General features: G+C 48.3%; 1 protein-coding gene across 1 annotated transcript; it reads left to right on the forward strand.

Moving 5' to 3' along the window:
- Positions 1-6,921: 6,921 nt before the first annotated feature.
- Positions 6,922-15,415, forward strand: LOC114890309 (cytochrome P450 2J6-like). Its single transcript, XM_029213732.1, is given in 10 exon segments — positions 6,922-6,992; positions 7,075-7,211; positions 7,927-8,087; positions 8,368-8,719; positions 8,722-8,747; positions 9,159-9,300; positions 10,093-10,277; positions 14,966-15,026; positions 15,029-15,119; positions 15,205-15,415. Coding segments are annotated over 10 exon segments (1,437 nt in total).
- Positions 15,416-21,073: the final 5,658 nt, after the last annotated feature.

Below are 21,073 nucleotides of genomic sequence, written 5' to 3' on the forward strand. Positions count from 1 at the left end.
TTTTATCTGGAATCCATCACATTGCAGGGAGCAGTCTATTTTGGAGAATACCTCCTGCCTGGGGCACAGGCCCCTTGGTTGAGGCTGTGATATGCTGTCCATAGCCACTGTTTCTCCAGGGGCCACAGAAGGGGGTCCCCCTGGATGGGGGAGAGGAGAGAAAGGAGGAGTGGAAAAGGCATCTCAGTTCTGAAGAAGGGGCTCCTGGGTGCAGCATCAGACAGGGTGCAAAGCCAGACCTGGGACCAGCCTGGGCCCTGTGAAGGAGGCCTCTACAGCTGCATCAGGATCTCTGGAAGCATGACTGGCTCAGGGTTTCTCACATTTGTTTTTCTCTTGGCCTTTAGTAAACTCCCTTTTGAGTATGTTGGCTTGTCCCAGCTGAGAGGCAGCTGTGGAAAGAGAAAACTGAACTTGGAGACAGAAGACCTGGGTTAGAATTGTAGCCCTAGCACTTTCTTGAGCAAATCAGTTCACCCTTGCTTTCTTCATCTGTAAGACAGAAGCAATAATGGTACGCAAAAACTGGGTTCGCGTCCTGGTGGGTGTCGAGCCAAAAGATGCACCCAAGCCAAAGAGCAGGAGAGGAGAAGGATTTATTACTCGCAGCAGGTAAAGAGAACACTGGGATCTTTCCCAAAGCAGTTTCTCCCCAAACAGCAAAACTGGGGGTGTTTTAAGCTAAGTGTAGATGTATATTCATAAAGGGGCCTGGGCGGTCTACAGAGTCCAAGCTTTAGTTGATTGAAGTCACGAGGGTCAGAAAAGGTCAACATCATCATCCCTTAGGTTCCAGTTGATCTGGTGGTTGAACCCTTCAGGCTAATGTTTACCGTGCTAACAGAACTGGGAGTCTTGACAACCCATATTACCTTTGCTATTTTTACTTCTCTTGCCTGATAACAGTTGTTTGTTTCTGCATTCTTTTGTTGCCTTAGGATCGTTAGTTTTTAACGATCAAGGGCCAGCATTGTGGCCAGGCATAGACCACAAAATGACTTAGGCCAAAAATGGCTTCTTTTATGTCCAGAAAGCCAGGCTTGCTTGGTTTTCTTTCTCCGGGGATCCCCTACCTTACCTGCTTATAGTAACATCCATCACAGTGTCATAGAAAGCAGTGGTTTAGGAATTCGATAGGCAAATACCTCACACGGGGCAGGTGCTCAGCCAAGACATCTTTAGCTGATTTGAGTTGTTCCTAGAGGAATAAGAGATAGGGGTCTGAGCTTTGTCTGCCCTTGGCTTAGAATTCTAAAAAGGAAACAGGGAGCCCCATGGCCTGGATGGTGATGGTGGCTGGAATCATAAGGGGACCATCTCTGAAGGTATGACTTGAGGGTGGGCTACCACAGGATCAGACACTGCATGGGGACTTCCCTCTAAGTGGGAACCATGTGGCCTACCTCCACCATCTTGTTGGGGAGCCCACACCTCACAGTGTAACACTGAGGGCCTTGGCCAAGCAATGAGGAGGGGGTTAGTGCCCTGGGGCCTTCATTCCAGGTCCTGGACCTGCCATCCCTAGAATCTGATTGCAGTCTGGCTCTGTGTGCTGTGTGTGTCTCTCTTCCAGGAGCCACATCCCACCCTCAGGAGCCAGAAGGAGGGGAGGAAATTTGTCAAAGTTCAACACACTTAGGAATGTTGACCAGGCAAGTCTCCCATTAGGGGAATAAATTTCTGTGTCTTAAAGAAAAGGCTTCAAATGCTATATCTGATTTTGAGGAGGCTCTGAGAAACATTCCTACCTAGCCAAGACACCCAGAATGTAGCTGGACCCGAATGAAATGTGGTCAGTGGGTCACAAGACAGATGACCGACCCATCTTTCTATCCTACGACAATCTCCCAAACCAGAGTCACCATCACAGCCACTGCCCAATTCCCTGCATTTGTGCAAAAGCCTCTACTAAAACCCTCATGCCTGCTAGCACCACCCACCCCAGCTGTCCCCAGAACACCATCCTCATGTGCCCAAACCACCAAAACCATCTGAGTTAACTCGAAGGCTGCAACGGTGTACTAGGTTACATGTGAGATATTCCAAGGTCCCCACACTGCAGTGGGGGAGAGAAGGGGGTAAAGCAAAAGTCTAAATGTGTGTGGAAGGACCACCATGAAGGAGCTCTCATGCAGTGGACACTGGTGTGCTCACACAGAGGAAAGTGAGCCGTGGGACTGGCCTGGGGGGCCACCAGGTCCTTCTGTTAGTAAGTCCACGTTACCTAATGGCACCTTGGGACTCTGAGCAATCGGGTGACACTGTTGGAGAAACCCAAAGAAAGGCCCTTAGGACCTTGTCATATTGTGGAAGAGATGGAGTGGACACCCACGTAGTTAACAGAGCCAAGGCAAGGACCACTGTGGGAGAGGGTTGGGGTGTTTGGAGGTAGTGGATAGAGACCGGTGAGGTTGGCTAGAGAAGCATTTCGAGAAATGTAGGCTCTTAAGCAACAATTTGAGGAAGAAGGAACATGACATGTTGGAGAGGGGAAGGCAACTTATAAAAAGCGGAAGCCAGCAGCTTTGTGGAAATTGCAGCAGTAACAGTATTTGTACCAGCGTGTACATTATCCACAAGCACTTTCATCTCACATTGTCTCAGCTCATCCTCCCAACAGCCCTGTGAGGGGAGCATCCTTGTCATCACATCCAGGTGAGACAGGCCTTGAAGATAGATGGAACTTCTAGAGGAGGAGACATGGGGGAAGGGCCTCCAGGCAGAGGGAACTACATGAGCAAAGGCATAGAGATGGAGAAGGACTGACTGTGTGGATGGAGAGATTAGTGCAGGGTTTCCACATGCAGAGTGAAGTCTGAGAACTATTCCTCAGTTGATGGACCATTCATCATTTTTGGCCGTTATGAATGATGCTGCTATGAACACTTGTGTACACATTGTGGTGTGAACATATGTTTTCATTTCTCTTGGGTATACACCTAGGAGTGGAACCGCTGGATCATGTGCTAATTCTATGATTAACCATTTGAGGAACTGCTAGATGGTTTCCAAAGCAGCTGCACCATTTTACATTTTCTACGGGATTTCTTGCCCTCCAGCTTCTAACTGGATTTGACCAATGGGAGGCACATTACATTACAGACATCAGAGGGTAGAGCAGAGTGAGGATGAGGTATTTATTTTCTGCAGGATTGCCATAAACCAGCTGCATCTCACTACTGAAGGCCAGAGCTCTTGTCAATGATCCACCAAGAGTCACTGGTGGTTCTCCACCAAACTAAGGGCTCCAGGCTCCTCTACTGATGTCTCTGTCCCTTGGCTTTTTTAAAAATTGTGGTAAAATATACACAATATAAAGCTTACCATTATAATCTTTTTTTTTTTTTTTTTTTTTTTTTTGGCCACACCGTGCAGCTTGCAGGCTCTTAGTTCCCCGACCAGGGATCCAACCTGGGCCCCCTGCAGTGCAAGCAAGGAGTCCTAACCACTGGACCGCCAGGGAATTTCCCACATTTTAATCATTTTTAAGTGTACAGTTGAGTGGCATTAAGTGCGTTCACATTGTTGTGTAGCCATCACCCTCATCCATCTCCAGAGCTTTTCCATCTATCTGAACTGAAACTCCACACTGGTTAATCGATGCCCCTCTCCTTTCTCAGCCTTGAGTGGGCAGGGCTCCCCCGCGTGGCTACCCTGGAGCACTGCACCGTGCCTTGTGGTTCCACTAACTCCTGCCCACACACCTTTGTAAATCTCTCTTAAACTATCTTCAATTTACTCAACTTGAGTGAACCATTTATCTCCCGCCACACCTGGTACAACAACTCTCTGAGGCAGTGCCTAAAATTATCATCACCATTGTACAAATGAGAAAACCAAGGCAGGGGGAGGCTGAATAACTTTCCCAAGGTCCTCACCTAGTAAGGGGAGAACTAGGATTTCGACTCAGCAATCTGGCTCCAGGACAGCTGAGATAAAAGCAAAGGCTACAGAATGTGACAACTGACAAACACTAGGATCCCGGGCAGGTGAAGAGTTCAAGCTGACCAGAGGCTGGAGCAGGGATGGGGGCGACTGGGAGGCTGGAGAGGCCTCCAGAGAGACTGTTTAGCACCTGGGCAGAGGGGAGCAGGAAAGATGAGCCCAGTCTGCATCATGCTGAGCCAGAATAGCGTATCCCGAGGGGAGACACCGCCGCTGCCAGTGGCTGCCCCGTCCCTCGCCGAGCTGACCCAGGCGGTCAGCTGAGACTCGCAGGAAGAGGCCGAGAGGACCTTGACTGGGGTTGAGCTCCATGGGCCAGAGGTGAGGCTGCTCTGGGAATGAAGCTGTCCCAACCTGTCCCAGGCCGGGGCCCTGTGGCCCTGCTGAGTAGCCAGGCCTGGGTGTGACTAGCGTGACCAAGTGGATTTACTCCATTGTGAGAAGACTCCTGGGATTGCCTCCCAACATGACACTGCCTGATTGTGCTGGGATAACAGTAGAGGTCAGACAGCGCTGGAGAGGAGGGGGGCCGGACAGAGCTAAAGTGAAGGCTGGAGCGCACTGGCAGCCCAGGACTGGAGGCAAAGGGGTGAGGGACATGCAGGCCCAAGATGTTCTCCCTGCTCAGTGGGCTGGCTTTGCTGGCTGTCTCCTTCCTGCTCCTGAAACTTGGCACCATCTACTGGGAAAGGAGCCACCTTCCTCCTGGTCCTTTCCCCTTCCCCATCCTTGGAAACCTATGGCAACTAAGCTTTCAGCTGCACCCAGAGACACTTCTCCAGGTAGGGAATCTGTCCTGAGTTGGAGGCCCTCCGGAGAGGTGGGCACACGGACCCTCCCTCTCAGCCCAGGGACACTAGAAGCAAGGAACTGGGCTCAGACACGCGTGGGGAGGTGAATCATGCACCTGCCACTCACTTGCTCTATGACCTCAAGACTCAGTTTCCTCATCTGTCAAATGCAGGGTTGTTGGGGGATTGCAAACATTGAATGTAAAAACTTTGCACAGGGACATCCCTGGTGGTCCAGTGGCTAAGGCTCCATGCTCCCAATGCAGAGGGTGTGGGTTCCATCCCTGGTCAGGGAACTAGATCCCACATGCCGCAACTAAGAGTTCACATGCCACAACTGAGACCTGGAGCAACCAAATAAATAAATAAATAAATATTTAAAAGAAAAAAACTTTGCACAGAGGTCACCCAAGAGGATTCTGTGGCAGAGCTCCACTGCCAGTGTAATGAGGTGGAGAAAACTCTTTAACAGGACTCTGCTCCAGGAGAGCACTGTTTGTGGCTGGAAGGAATTTTCTGAAAAGCCACTTGGGATGGAAACTGGGGAGAATGGGACCCCCGAGGGCACACTCAGGTAGCACTGCTACACCAAGCCCCCTTCTAGGGTGGGTGGATCCCACCAGTGGGAGGGTTTTGTTGCCCTGAGTGGGGGGTTTGAAATCCAGGCCAGAGCTGACTTATTGCTGAGAATTGGAGGAGACAATTCCCCTCCCCATGACAATGCTCAGTTCTCATCAATGTTGACTAAGTATTTTATAAAATTCTGGTTGAAGATTCTAGATGACCATGATCCCCAGGCTCCTCATGTAGTAGGAAAAGCACTGCACTGAGAGTCGGGAGACCTGGGTATGAAGCCCTGGTCTTTTGCTTTCTTTTTTGGCCTCCATTTTCTTTCTTTGTTTCTTTTTCTTTTTTTGGCCACACCGTGAAGCCTATGGGATCTTCATTCCCCGACCAGGGATTGAACCCACGCCCCTGGCAGTGAGAGCGTCAAGTCCTAACCACTGGACCGCCAGGGAATTCCCTGGCCTCCATTTTCATGAACTAGAGATTATGATACTTACCTCGCACACTTATACTGAAAGTGCACTCAAGTAATATACGTAAAGGCCACACTGGACCCTGAGCCCTGAAGAAGGTATAGTTATAATTGACTATCATCTGTAAAATGGGTAGAGCATACCCGCCTCCCAGGATCCTTGGGGTCCAAACCAGATGCCGTATGTGTAAGTGCTGGGCCCTGACTATTCTAGGTGCTCAGGGAGCCTGTGATATGACCCCAGCTGGCACTAGTGCTGGCTGTGGGAACCCAGGGTTTGGCTTGTCCGACAAACGGGGTGGGCGGGTGCTCTGAGAAGGTGCACCTGAGGTAAGTGTTGGGTGCGAGAAGGTGGAGATTCATGCCAAGGGGAAGGTGCCCAGGAATGGGGCCATCTGAGCTTTCTCTGCAGCCCTGGGACTCTGTCTCTCCGCAGCTGGCCCAGGCTCACGGCAACGTGTTCACCGTGTGGGTGGGCCCGACGCCCATGGTGGTGCTGAGCGGCTTCTGGATGGTGAAGGAAGCCCTGGTCTCCAACTCGGAGCAGTTCTCAGGCCGGCCCCTCACCCCGCTCTTCCGGGACGTGTTTGGAGAACGAGGCAAGGCTGCCCTCTCTGCTGGGAACGGGGTGGCTGGATGGTGACTGCACTCAGGAGTCCCCTGGGGTGGCCCAGAACTGTTAACAGGGAGGAATCTGCCAGGAGAACTCGGGTCTCCTCAAACACCGCTGTGCGAGGGGAGGGGGCAGCATGGGAAGGAACCAGCTCTGGAGGGTCAAAAAGACCTGAGTCAAGTCTCAGCTGTGCCCCTGCCAGCTGTGTGACTGGGCGAGGCAGCCTCACTCTCCGTCCCTCAGTGTGCCCATCTGTTAGATGGGGATAGTGACTGCTCTCGCCTCCTCGGGATGTGGGGGAGATTAAGTGAGCCCTACAGCCAAGAGTGCCCAGGACAGCGCCTGGCTCAGCAAATGCCCTTCCCCCCACCTCCTCCCCTCCAGGCTCCGGCCTCCCTTCCCTTCTTTATCTCCTCCTCCATTTAAGAGTCCAGTGGGGACTCTTAAAGGCAAAATCAGATTGGCAGCTTGGGAGGAGGACATAGCTGAGCCCACCTTGATGGCACCAGGCCCACGGACCACATGACCGCCAAATGCCCCTCGGTCAGAGCACCAGCCCCGAGCTGATTGGGAAGGCTGCCCAGGGGTCTGCTCTCCTGCCTGAGTGAGAGCCAGGTGACCCTGGCCTGGGAGGCTGGGACGGGCTGCTGACTGTCCCTCAACCCGGGCCCAGGGGTCATCTGCAGCAATGGGCACACGTGGAGGCAGCAGAGACGCTTCTGCCTGGCAACGCTTCGGGAGCTAGGCCTAGGCAAGCTGGCACTGGAGCTGCAGTTGCAGGGAGAGGCGGCAGAGCTGGCAGAGGCCTTCCACCGGGAGCAGGGTAAGGAGCGGCTGGGGCAGGACCACCCTAATCCCTCCACAACAAACATGCACACTCCTGCAAGGAGGCTGAGCCCTCGGGTGTGTGTGTTTGTGTGTGTGTGTGTGTGTGTGTGTATGTATAAATGGGTGGACCCTTTGCGGGTCCAGTAGGGGATTTGTGCTACATCAATAAATCAGGAGTTTCTGTAAGGTGGGCAAGTGGGCAGACAGAGGCCCAGGAACGTCCAGTCCATTGAGAAGCCTGAAGCCCTTCTCTACAGGTGGGGAAATGTCCTCCCTCAACATCTCGGGCCTTTTACACCACAGACCCTTTGCACATGCTGTTCCCCCTCTGGAATGTCCTAATCCACTCCTCTTCCCTCCCTGTGAGAAACCACTGCTCCTTTCAGACCTGGCTGACATCACCTGCCTAAGAAGCCCTCCCCAAATCCCAGGCACAGCTGGTCCCTGCATCCTTTGTTCCCAGCTGGAACACACCTGTCCCACGTTCTAGTGTGTTTAAATGGGTCTGTGTCCCACACCTCTCCCTGCAAACCCAGCGCCTGTCACCAAACCTGGCTCATAGAAGTTGCTCCGTAAGCATTTGCTGAGTGAATGACTGAAGACTGGGAATGAATGAGTGATGCAATGAGTGACCTTATACAGACTGGCTGAACACTCAGGGCAGTGCTCTTTTCGCCTCCTCGCCCCGAGCCCTGCCCCTCTGCTCTCAGGTAGACCCTTCGACCCTCGGGTACACATTGTCACGTCCACGGCCAGAGTCATTGGGGCCCTTGCGTTTGGCCACCACTTCCTCTTGGAGGATCCCTTCTTCCAGGAACTGATTCAAGCCATCGACTTTGGCCTGGCCTTTGTCAGCACCATTTGGCGCAGGGTAAGCTGGCCCTTGGGGAGGCAGGTGTGCCGACCATTGGACAGCTGGGGGCCCAGGGCAGGCAGGGGCCTCAGCCAGGGCATAGCAGGGAGGGTGTCAGGCAGGCAGGAGGAAGGCCATGGGGCCTGATTCTGGGTTCCTCAGGTAGCCTCTGCTCAGCAAAATGATGATTCACAGCATCAAAGTTCCTTTATTGTGGTTGAGCATGGAAGTGTGGGCAGGGAGTAAGAGACAGGTTAAACCCCCTTAAATACAGCTGTCTGGGCCTGCAACATCCTAGCTGAGCCCTGGGTCCAGTCTCTGCTACTACTGCCTTCATTACTGTCTAGATTACTTTGGGAGTGTGGAGAGTTTCCAGATGACGAGCGGTCCTGGGATGCCCATGTCAGAGGTTCCAGACCACTTTGGTGCCCCCAGCACCATTCTGAGCTGCCCTGGCTCAGGGTCAGCACCTGAGCAGCCCCTGGGCAGGCCTCTTCCCCCACAGCTGTATGATCTGTTGCCCTGGGCCTTCCGCCGCCTCCCAGGCCCCCACCAGGAGATGTTTAGGTACCAGAAGGCTGTGCGAGGCTATATCTGCCAGGAGATCAGCAGACACAAACTCAGGACACCTGAGGCCCCCAAGGAGCTCATCAGTGCTACCTGGCCCAGATCACTAAGGTGGGCCTGAAACGGCTGCAGACGGAGGGAGGGAGGGACGGAGGGGGCTGTCTTCCCGGCTGCATCTCATTTCAAGGCCACGGCCTCAGTTCCTCCTTCTGGCCTCAGTTTTTCAGAGCACGCTGAAGCAGCAGCCGTTTGGGTTTTTCCCTCCTTATTTTTTCCCAGGCCGGCGCTGGCTCCTGCAGACATGGGTAGGGTGGGAAGCAGGGGACCTGGCTGATGTCAGGGCAGTTTCCCCCTCAAAAGTCAGTGCAGTCCTGGGACTCAGGCCCTTCTGACCCCAGAGGAGCTCTGGTCCCACAAGTTTAGGGACAGGCCAGGCCTCAGTCAGGGAGATGCCAGGGCTCTGTGTGAGGAGAGCTTCAGACTCGGAGCTCCTCTCCCCACCACTCATCCCCCACCCACCAGGCCACGGACGACCCTGTCTCCACATTCAACGAAGAAAACCTGATCCAGGTAGTGGTCGACCTGTTTCTGGGAGGCACCGACACCACGGCCACTACCCTGTGCTGGGCACTCATCTGTGTGGTCCAGCATGGAGCCATCCAGGGTAAGGGGGCCGTGGTTACACCCTGCTGACTGCCCCATGCCCATTACCCCCGCTGTGGGCTTCTGGGCTGAAGGAACCTGTCCCCATCACTGTCTTTGGTCTGCGGCCCCAGGGGTGGGTCCTGCTCTCACTGCTGTGGTGTAGGAGGTGTTCATGGCTTTGAATCAGATGGAGGGGCTGGGGGGTGGGGACTTCTAGTCCCACCCTGCTACTGACTGAGTGATCCTGGGTAAGTAATTCAACCACTTAGGAACAGTGTGAAATGAGGCAACATTATTTCACCCATTCAGTAATGATCCAGCACCTACTAAGTGCCAGGCCCTGTGTCAATGTCCACCAAGATCACAAACGAAGAAAAGGCGGCTAGAGTTCTCTCAGGGACAAACTGGCCATGACCTAAGTTCAGATCCTGGTTCCACTAGTTTTGTGGCCTTCAGAAAAGTACCTGTCCTGTCACAGCCTCAGTTTTCTTGTCTGTAAAGTGGAGACAACAGTTCCTACCCCATAGGACTCTTTGTATATAGAACACTTGGCACATACTGGGTGCTGAAATCTGGGTCCTAGCCCTTCCCTCAAGTTCCCCTCGGAGGAGCAAATCCTGCAAAATCTTGTTCACAAGCTCTGCCTCAGAGAGGGACTGCCACTGTTGGGACCAGGGGTGGCTGAGTGGGGTAGGGCAACCTAGGGGCGATGAACCTTGGCGACTGTCTCTGGGTGGGGACAAGGACGGTGGGGCGTGGTGGGGAGGTCGGGTTGCAGCCCTTCCCGGGACCCACGCAGAGCCGCCTGCAGAGAGGGTGCAGCGGGAGCTGGATGCAGTGCTGGGCACCTCCCGGGCCATCCGCTACTAGGACCGCGAGGTACTGCCCTACACCCGCACCGTCCATGAGGTGCAGCACCTCAGCAGCGTCGTGACCGCAGATGCCGTGCGCCAGTGCGTGACCTCCACGCATGTGCACGGCCACCCCATGCCCAAGGTAGGTGGCCCCAGTGTGACCTCATGCCCTATCCAGTGCCTGCAGAAAGCACCCTTCGCTGGGCTGCCTGCCCAGCACAGCCACCTGCTGCAGCTTCTGCCTGTCTGCCAACTCAGTCAATCATCCATCCATCCATCCATTCATCTCTATCTATGGCATTCCGGATGGAGAGTTATGATTGTGAAAGAATACACTCAGGGATATTTTAAAATGTTCTGTGTTGTTCAGAAGTAACCCCTGCAGACATTTTAATGCACCTCTTTCCAATCTTTTTTGTCCACATATATTTTACGTAGCTGTGATTATGCTGAATATATAACTCTGAATCCTTCATTTCACTTAACATATCATTCTGATTCTTCTGCATTACTGGTTCCCAAACTTCTAGGTACACCAGAATCACATGCAGGGCTTGCTAAAATGTACATTGCTGGGAGCCATTCCCAGAATATTGGGGGTGAGGCCTGAGAATCTGCCTTTCTAACAGGTTCCCAAGTGGTGTGGATGCTTTGGGTCCCGGGGCCACATTTTGAAAACCACTCTTCCACATCACTCTAGATGGCTGCATAATGTTCCACCAAATGGATGTTTTGTAATTCTTAACCCTTTTTAGTGAACTTTTAGCCTATTTGCAATTTATGTGCCTTAGGCTTGGTCTGCATTTTGTGTTATATCCTTAGAACTGATTTCTAGTAGAAATGCCTGTCTCATTTCTTTCATTTTATAACTAGGTTAAGAGAACAAGTACTGAATAAGGAGAGATAGAGGAATAAAGTTAAATCAAACTGTTTAGGTCAAGAACAGCCACTGTATATGTACATAAAACTTGAGTCTGAGCTTCCCTGGATCCAGTCAAAAAAGGAAATCCCAATTAGGTATGACTTGCATTATGTCATAAAAGGAAGCATGCCTGAATCAGGAAAACTTTGGCTCATCACCCTTCGAGAAGTTATTATGAAGATCATCAATCAGAATACCTTTTTGAGGGCCAGTGGACGATGTACTGGGTGGTGCCTTCAGTAGGAGTTTAAAGATACAGAAATATTCTTTCATATGGTAGCTTCTTCTTATCTTCAACCCTTTTTTTTTTTGCAGTACACAGGCCTCTCCCTGTTGTGGCCTCTCCCATTGCGGAGCACAGGCTCCGGACGCGCAGGCTCAGCGGCCATGGCTCACGGGCCCAGCCGCTCCGCAGCACGTGGGATCTTCCTGGACCAGGGCACGAACCCACGTCCCCTGCATCGGCAGGCGGACTCCCAACCACTGCGCCACCAGGGAAGCCCTCTTCAGCCCATTTTAAACGATGAAAGTTTAACATGAACACATTTCTGCATGGAGTTAAAAAATAGAGTTCAGGTTTGTAGCTCTCTTGGTGATTCAGCTTGAAACAGGTTTCTGTGCAGGTTTCTGACATGAACTGGATCATAACATAATAATTCCTGCTCTTTGCCAAGCCTTACTGTGTGCTAAGGGCTTTGAGTCCTCTACAGCATTCAGTCCTCACAATGACTGACTGTCATGCAGATCCTAGATAAGAGATATTTATTGAATTAGTTGTCTATCTCTCTTGCTATGTAATAAACTACCCCCAAACTTAGCACCTTACAAAAACAGCACTTCTGTGGGCTAGGGATCTGGGTTTCTGTGGGTCAGGGATCTAGGTGCAGCTTAGCTGGATGCCTCTGATTCAAGGTCTCTCATGATGTTATGATGAAGTTGCTGGCTGGGGCTGCAGTCTTATCTGAAGGCTCCACGGGGAGGTTCCACTGTCAGAGCACTTGCATTGCTTTCTTCAGGATTCAGTTTCTCCTGGGCTGTTGGCTGGAGGCCACCCTCAGTTCCTTAACATTGGGCCTCTACATAGGGCAGTTCAAAACATAGCAGCTGACCTTCACTAGAGAGAGCAAGTGAGAAGACAGAAGCTACAGTCTTTTTGTATCCTAATCTCAGATGTGGTATCCCCTCACTTTTGCCATATTCTATTTGCTAGAAGTGAGTCAATAGAGCCAGCCCACCCTCAAGGGGAGATGGTTTTACAGGGAGTGAATGCCAGGCATCATGAATCATTTTGGGAGTGGGGTGTCATTTTAAAGGAAATGTAGCACAGGTGTGTAGGTGGCAAGGTTGCCATTTTAATGAAGATGAAACAGAGTCACTCATCTTGGTGCCCTATGCACAGAGGTGCGCTGTGTTAAGACTTTCCTCAGAAAGGGACTTTGGCTCAGCACTGATGCTCCAGCCCGTCCCTGGTGGAAGCCTCAATGGTACAAGGTGGGTACACCATGAAAACAATGGGGATAGAAGGTATGGGGGTCCAATTTTTTCCATCATGAGAATCTTTATTCAACTCTTACAACCATGGTTCAGGGCAGACTTGGCAGCAAGGGCCCTGCCAGGATGTGATTATTAAATTCTTATTAATTTGATCAGACTTGAGATTCCTGTCTCCATGCATTTTTTTCTTCATAATAACCCTGTCCTTTAGATGCTGTTGCTACTGTTAATCTTTTTTTTTTTTTTTTTTTTTTACAGATAGCTTAAGAGAGCTCAAGTAACTGCCCCAAACACACAGTAAGGTACTTAACTGAGTTTCGAATTCATGTCCCTCTGATTCGAAATTTTTTGCTCTACCATACTCCCTGCCGTTCATATTGCTCCAGAAATGCCTCTTTAGGAAGGTAAGTGAATCAGCATGTTGGAAGGAGGTGTTTTGCATTGTCTATTGGTCTGCCAGATTGGCTAATACTGAACAGTCCTTGGCAGTATTCGGCCATCAAGTTCAGAGGTTAGACAAATGTCTCCTTAATTGTGAGGATAGGACCATGTCATCAACTCATTTTGCTGTTATCCTGGTAGAAGCCCCCAGGCCCTGGTTGTCCAAGAGTTGTTCCAAATTAGGTCAAGTTAAAAAGGAGGGAACTAAGGTTCAGCTCTGCTTCATGTCGTTTGGGATTAGAAATTTCCTTATTAATAGCCCATTCCTGCCAATCTGATTCTAGGAGGTGTTCTGTGATAAGAGCTCCAGGGAGCCATTAACAGCCTGGAATCAATACCGAGCTTTTCCAACTTGGGCGAGAGATGTCTCCTGAAAGTAGAATCAAAGCTTGACAGTACATCAATAAATGTTACAGATATTCCTAAACGGTTCTTAACCATTCCATCAGTCGAGTGACAGCGACAACAGCAATGGTCCCTAATACAGAGGGGGCACTTCGAGCCTTTCTCTCTTCAGACATTCTATTTGATTGTAAACTCCAAGCTGCCATTTACTGGGAAGAAGTTGGGATAGAATCCCCAGGAGGTATCCAGCAGGCAGATGGCTCTATAATTTGTAGGAGAAGGAGGGTTGCCCATGTTGTGTGCTGGGTAGGCTATGGTCTGAGCCTGTCCCACAAATTAATATAAGTTAATCACTTTGCAAGGAGTCCAGAACATTACCCAGAACAGGATATAACTAATTCTGGAGGGAAAAGAGCATCTTGCCAGGAGCCTCTGCATCTGAGGGTGATTATTAAGAACTGTTGTAATGCAGAGGTTACTTCATCCCTGGTAGTGAAAATGGAGGGAAATTCCCAGGACTATAACTAGGAAACAAACAGCTCACTCAGGCAGCAGCAAGAACACGTGCTTCCCAATCCCTCTGATTAAAGCCACGGAGTAAAGAGGTCTGGGTGCCTGTCAGTCTGGATGGCTAAGGTCAGGCCCCTCACTTAAGGCTTCAGTAGAGCAACTAAAAAAAAAAAAAAAGAAGAAGAAGAAAAAAGAAAAGTGCCTTCTGAAAGTATTTACATTGTCTGAACTTCTGCATTCTTCACTGGCTTCTCTTTGGTGTGCAGGCTTCAAACTGCTGAGTTTTTAATTTCAAGATGCCTTTGTCAAAACTGAGAATCCTGTGGCCAGTTCTCTAGTCCCCACAGGGGTGACCAGTTTAATTCTCTGGTGTTGGTTAATGAGCCACAGGCTATGAGGCCTTCCTCAGAACACCTGGAGCTGCACCTCCCAGGTCCCGGGTCCATAGCCAACCCCATCCTGGTTCCACTTTGGCTTCCTGGTCAGCCCAGGGCCCACGTGATAAGGAGCTGAAGTCACCAACAGGAGCCTTTGGCTCCTTTCTTCTCCCATCTGTTCAGTCTGATTCTCTTTCCAGTTATTCACTTCTTTGAGGTAGAGTGAGGGCTCGGGTTAGGTTAGGGTTAGAGGTCACTCTCTCCTCTCCCTAATCCTAAGGATTGAAGTTTTCTGTCTCTTCTTCTATCTGCCTTGTTACTCAGTCTTTCTTTCACTTTGTTTGTCTGCCATTCCATTTCTCCTCTCTCTCTCTCTCTCTCTTTCTCACACACACACACACACACACACACACCCCGCCAGTATTCATTGCCCTGTGCAGAACTTGGTCCCCTCCATTCATGCCCAATAGCCACTGGCCTTCTTCCTAGGAGGCAGAAGCTGAGTCTCTAGCCTGGGCCAGGAGTCTTTAGGATGGAGGTGGGTGCCCCTTAGCCAGGAGAGCATAATGCCCAACAACTTCACTGATGTGAAGACCTGTCTGCTGAATCTCTTTGAGGCCCCCTGGTCCCAGGCAACTCTCCTCTAAACACCAAGTGTTCTCTGAGCTCATATCTGCCCAGCATCAGGGCTGGGTGCTGGGCCAGCTGAGCTCCCTGAGCCATATCAGCTCCTCTCTGCAGGGCACCATCATCTTGTCCAACCTGGCCTCTGTGTTCTATGACCCTGAGTGTTGGGAGACCCCCAACAATTCAACCCTGGCCACTTCCTGGACAAGGATGGAAACTTCCTGGTCAGTGAGGCCTTCCTGCCATTCTCTGCAGGTACTGGACACAGCACTGGGTCATGAGTGGTGGGTGTGACGGGACAGGCACAGGGACAGCTGCCATCCTCTGACCTTTCCTTCTGTTTCCAGGGCATTGGTGTGCCTAGGGGACCAGTTGGCTCGGATGGAGCTCTTCCTGATGTTTGCCACCCTCCTCAGGACCTTTTGGTTCCAACTGCCAGAGGGGAGCCCAGGGCTCAGGCGGGAGTATATCTTTGGGGGCACTCGGCAGCCCCGGCCCCAGGAGATCTGTACCGTGCCCCGTCTGAACTGCCCCAACCCAGGTCCTGGAGAGGAGGGCGTGTAAGCCAATGGCAGGGGGCGGGGGCGGTCTGGAGACTTGTCCCCCACAAAGACCTTCCTTAGTCTCTTTCGGCTCCTGAAAAGTTGAAGAAGGACAGAGGTTCACCAACTCAGCTGCCTGTGGTTCCCCCTAACACAGGCTCTGATGAGTGACATTGGAGAGTAGACGTATTAAGGACTCTACAAAGGTGGTTCAGTTTTGGTAGCTCAGTTCTTAGGATTTTACAAGGTTGGTTAAGAGGTTTGGCCTTGAATCACTTCACAAGATTAATCTGGGGAGTCAAGCCTCACAAGGTGGCAGCTAAAGAGGTTCAGAGGGAGAGGCATTTGAGAAAAACTATAAATTCAGTAGTGCCTCCAAGTATTATCCATGCTGGCCCCTGAGAGTCCAAAAACTGGGAAGCTTATTTTCTGTCCTCTCCTTCCCTCTAGTGACTGGATGCGAGAAGTGCAGGTCCCTGCCAACACAGGACAGGGAAAGATCTTCCCGACTCTCTGTATCAGGTAAAGCCAGCAAATTAGGATGCCCCAAGGTTTGAAACACCGTGTCTCCAGACGAGTCTTGCTTATTAAAAAAGAATAACTTGTATTAAGGAAATTCAAATTAAAATCAAAATGAGATACCACTACACACCTATTTGAATGGCTGAAAACAAAGCCCTGAGCCCAAGTACTGGAATTCTCACACAGTGCTGATGGGAATGTAAAATGGTACAACCACACTGGAAAACAGTTTGGGAATTCCTGGTACAATTAACATTACACCATACAACCCAGCTGTTTCACTCCTGGTATTTAACTAAAAAAGATGAAACTATATGTTCACAACAAACCATACTATCTGAATTCCATTTCTGTGATATTCGAAAAGACAAAACTATAGGACATAAAACATAACTGGTGGCAAGGTCTAGGAGTAGGGTTATGGGTTGACTATAAAGGGACACAAGGGAACTTTCTGGGATGATGGAAATGTTCTGTATCTTGATTGCGGTGATGGTTACACAACTGTATGTGTTTGTCAAAAATCATTGAACTGTTACTTAAAAAGGTGAATGTTATTGTGTATAAATCATATCTCAGTAAATCTGACTTCTAAGAAAGAAATGTCTTACCTTTCTCCTTTGAGTTATTTAGAAGATGTACCTATGAATTGTAAACAAATAGAACAAAGCACAGATGTAGAAAACAAACTTATGGTTACCAGGGGATAAGGGCAGGGGAAGGGATAAATTGGGAGATTGGGACTGACATATACACACTACTATATATAAACTAGATAACTAATAAGGACCTACTGTATAGCACAGGGAACTCTACTCAGTACTTTGTAATGGCCTGTATGGGAAAAGAATCTAAAAAAAAAAGATATATGTGTATGTATAACTGATTCGCTTTGCTATACACCTGAAACTAACACAACATTGTAAATCAACTATACTCCAATAAAAATTAAAACAAACAAACAAACAAAGGGTGTCACTCATCATCCCCTTATACAAAGGGTTAAGTCGCAACCCACTTACCAGTGGTAGTGTAGTCACCCATGACAATGCACTCTGAGGGGAATTCAGGATGGAAAAAACAGGATGAAGTGTTCTGTATTTTGGATATAAAGGCCCCTAGATGGTTAAGATACTTACCTCAGGAAGAATTTCAATGACCCCCAGATTCTTGCATTTTCCTATGCATAGATAGATAAGCACTAAAATCATTAACTTTGTGATTAGCAGTAACCTTTTTAATGCTTAACTACATGTACTTTCCACCAAAAAATTCATATACGTACTGGCCCCTCCCCTCCCTCTTTGGAGCAGTTCCTCAGGGCTCTCTGAGAGGCTGTCTCCCGAGCTACAGTCCTCAGTACAGTCCCTGAATAAAACTGAAACTCACTGCTCTCACTCTTAAGTTGTGTGTTTCTTCAGTGGACAGAATGAACCAACATTTCTAATTAGTAGGACATCAGTCATCACTGTGATGAAATAAAATTCATATTTTATGGCAAGACAAGAACAAATTTAAACAAAAGTTTTCTTTGCCGGTTTGGGCCTCCTCCCTCCCCTTTAGTGTGTGTAGTGCATCTGCGTTAACCAGACCTCCTTAGGAGATAACCTTCCTTCTTAATCTCGTAAGGGGCCATGATGACACATGACCCACTATTCGCTTTATACGTGCAGATCTGGATTGTGTAAATTGTCAATAATGCGTCATTTGATGTATATTTGTCTCAAAAACATACATAACTGTGCTTTGACCTCTAATGGGTGGAACAGTCCTCAGAGCTTTCTGAAAGACTGTCTCCCAGGTTAGAATCCTCAGGTTGGTTCCAGTAAAATTTTCCATTTCTCTCTTAGATCGACTATTAATTTTTTCATCCACAACTGCTACACTGAGCTGGGAAAATTCCAGCCAGAAATGAGGAAACTTGTATTAATTAGCCTCTGGCCTTTTTGCAAGCAAATGTACAGTTCTTCTAGGCTTTTTTTTTCTTCTTTTTTTAAATTAAAATATCGTTGACATACAATGTTTCAGGTGTACAACAAAATGATTCAGTTATATATGTGTGTGTGTGTATATATATATATATTCTTTTTTAGATTCTTTTGTGAAAAAAGGTTATCACATTATAGGTTATCACAAGATATTGAATATAGTTCCCTGTGCTATACAGTAGGTCCTTGTCATTTATCTACTTTATATATAGTTGTGTATATATGTTAATCCCAAACTCCTAATTTATCCCTTCCTCCCCCTTTCCCATTTGGTAACCATGAGTTTGTTTTCTATATCTGTGAGTCTATTTCCGTTTTGTAAATAAGTTCATTTGTATCATTTTTTTAGATTCCATATATTAGTGATATCCTATATTTGTCTCTCTCTATCTGACTTCACTTAGTATGATAATCTCTAGGTCCATCCATGTTGCTGCAAATAGCAATATTTCATTCGTTTTTATGGCTGAGTAATATTCTCTTATAGGCTTTTAGAAATCTTGAAGCTTTCTCACAGACACCTCATTTTCTGTATGGAACCATACCCAGGGCCTGGGGAGTCCAGAGTGGGGCCCTCTGGGCAAGCAGGGTCCCAGAAAGCAGCAGAAAGCCTAGGGTTCTCTTGCCTGGGTGATCCCCTCCCAGGGCTGGCAGCCTCTGGTGACGCAGGCAGGCTCTAGTGTGGAGAAAATAAAGTGGGCCCTGATGCAACTACTTCTTGCCTCACTCTCCAAATCCTCTGTCAGTTCTCTCCCTGTTAGAGCCCCTGTGGTATAATAAGAAATGCATCTGGTCTCTGTCCCTTGTTCCTGGCACAAAGCTCCTCAAACCCTTGGAATTTCCCAAGCAACAGGAGTGCCTATAGCCTGTTGGTCAGAAGCACGGGTGATACCCTGAATTTGTGACTGACATCAGAATTGGGGAATGGGAGCAGTCCTGCGGGACTTAGCCCATAACCTGTGGAATCTCCAGATAGATCATGTTAGAATTGCTTCGTGGTGTGAAAAACATGCATTGGAGCCACTATCTCAAGCTTACAGCACCCTCTAACACCCACCCCCACCCCCATCCAGCCTCCTGTCTTTGAGCCTGCCTGTCCCCCTGCATGTTACTCCTTTCAAAGGCCAACTTTTCCAGGAAGCTTTCTTTCACATGGGCTTCGACCCGGGTTGAAATCTCAGTTTTGCTATCAATAAAACTCTTGTGTGCCTCTATTTCCTCATCTGTCAAGTGGAATGATAATAGGAGTTCTCCCTTAGGACTGTTGTGAATGCCAATGTTCAGCATAGAGCCTGGTACATGATAAGTGCTCAGCTGATGTTGATGGAGATCTCTTTCCCCCATGCACACACACACATAAGCACTACGTCTTCATTTATGGCCCTAAAATGAAAATGATGATGAGAGGCGCCCTTCCCCTGTGGATGGGCTTCCACTTCAGTTTCTAATATCTCACGATGATAGCTGCTATATGTTTATTTCGTTGTTGTTTTTGTTTTTTTTCATGGGCTTCTATCTTACAGGATGCAGTACAAGCTTTGAATCAGAGGACAATGTTGTGATATATCTCATAAGCCCAAGAGTCCAGAGGTTGTAGTGGGGAGAAAAGAAAAGTCTCCTGTTATTACACCTAGTAAACTGCTCTGATAGCTTTTTTTTTTTTTTTTGAATTTTTGAATTTTATTTAATTTACTTTTTTATACAACAGGTTTTATTAGTCATCAGTTTTATACACTTCAGTGTATACATGTCAATCCCAATCGCCCAATTCATCACACCACCACCACCACCACCCCCCGCCACTTTCCCCCCTTGGTGTCCATACGTTTGTTCTCTACATCTGTGTCTCTATTTCTGCCCTGCAGACCAGTTCATCTTTACCATTTTTCTAGGTTCCACATATATGTGTTAATATACGATATTTGTTTTTCTCTTTCTGACTTACTTCACTCTGTATGACAGTCTCTAAATCCATCCATGTCTCTACAAATGACCCAACTTCGTTCAATTTTATAGCTGAGTAACATTCCATTGTATATATGTACCACGTCTTCTTTACCCATTTGCCTGTCAATGGGCATTTAGGTTGCTTCCATGACCTGGCTATTGTAAATAGTGCTGCAATGAACATTGGGGTGCATGTGTCTTTTTGAATTATGGTTTTCTCTGGGTATATGCCCAGTAGTGGGATTGCTGGGTCATATGGTAATTCTATTTTTAGTTTTTTAAGGAACCTCCATCTGTTCTCCATATTGGCTGTATCAATTTACATTCCCACCAACAGTGCAAGAGGGTTCCCTTTTCTCCACACCCTCTCCAGCATTTGTTTGTAGATTTTCTGATGATGCCCATTCTAACTGGTGTGAGGTGATACTTCTTTGTAGTTTTGATTTGCATTTCTCTAATAATTAGTGATGTTGAGCAGCTTTTCATGTGCTTCTTGGCCATCTGTGTGTCTTCTTTGGAGAAATGTGTATTTAGGTCTTCTGCCCATTTTTAGATTGGGTTGTTTGTTTTTTTAATATTGACCTGCAAGAGCTGTTTATATATTTTGGAGATTAATCCTTTGTCCATTGATTCATTTGCAAATATTTTCTCCCATTCTGAGGGTTGTCTTTTCATCTTGTTTGTAGTTTCCTTTGCTGTGCAAAAGCTTTTAAGTGTCATTAGGTCCCATTTGTTTATTTTTGTTTTTATTTCCATTACTTTAGGAGGTGGATCAAAAAAGATCTTGCTGTGATTTATGTCAAAGAGTGTTCTTCCTATGCTTTCCTCTGAGATTTTTATAGTGTCCAGTCTTACATTTAGGTCTCTAAGCCATTTTGAGTTTGTTTTTGTGTATGGTGTTAGGGAGTGTTCTAATTTCATTCATTTACATGTAGCTTTCCAGTTTTCCCAGCACCACTTATTGAAGAGGCTGTCTTTTCTCCATTGTATATCCTTGCCACCTTTGTCATAGATTAGTTGACCATAGGTGCGTGGGTTTATCTCTGGGCTTTCTATCCTGTTCCATTGATCTATATTTCTGTTTTTGTGCCAGTACCATATTGTCTTGATTACTGTAGCTTTGTAGTATAGTCTGAGTCAAGGAGCCTGATTCCTCCAGCTCTGTTTTTTTCCCTCAAGACTGCTCTGGTTATTCGGGGTCTTTTGTGTCTCCATACAAATTT

This window comes from Monodon monoceros, unplaced genomic scaffold (genome assembly GCF_005190385.1).
Source record: "Monodon monoceros isolate NGI ecotype Baffin Bay Population unplaced genomic scaffold, NGI_Narwhal_1 Super_Scaffold_11, whole genome shotgun sequence".
Taxonomy (NCBI): Eukaryota; Metazoa; Chordata; class Mammalia; order Artiodactyla; family Monodontidae; genus Monodon; species Monodon monoceros.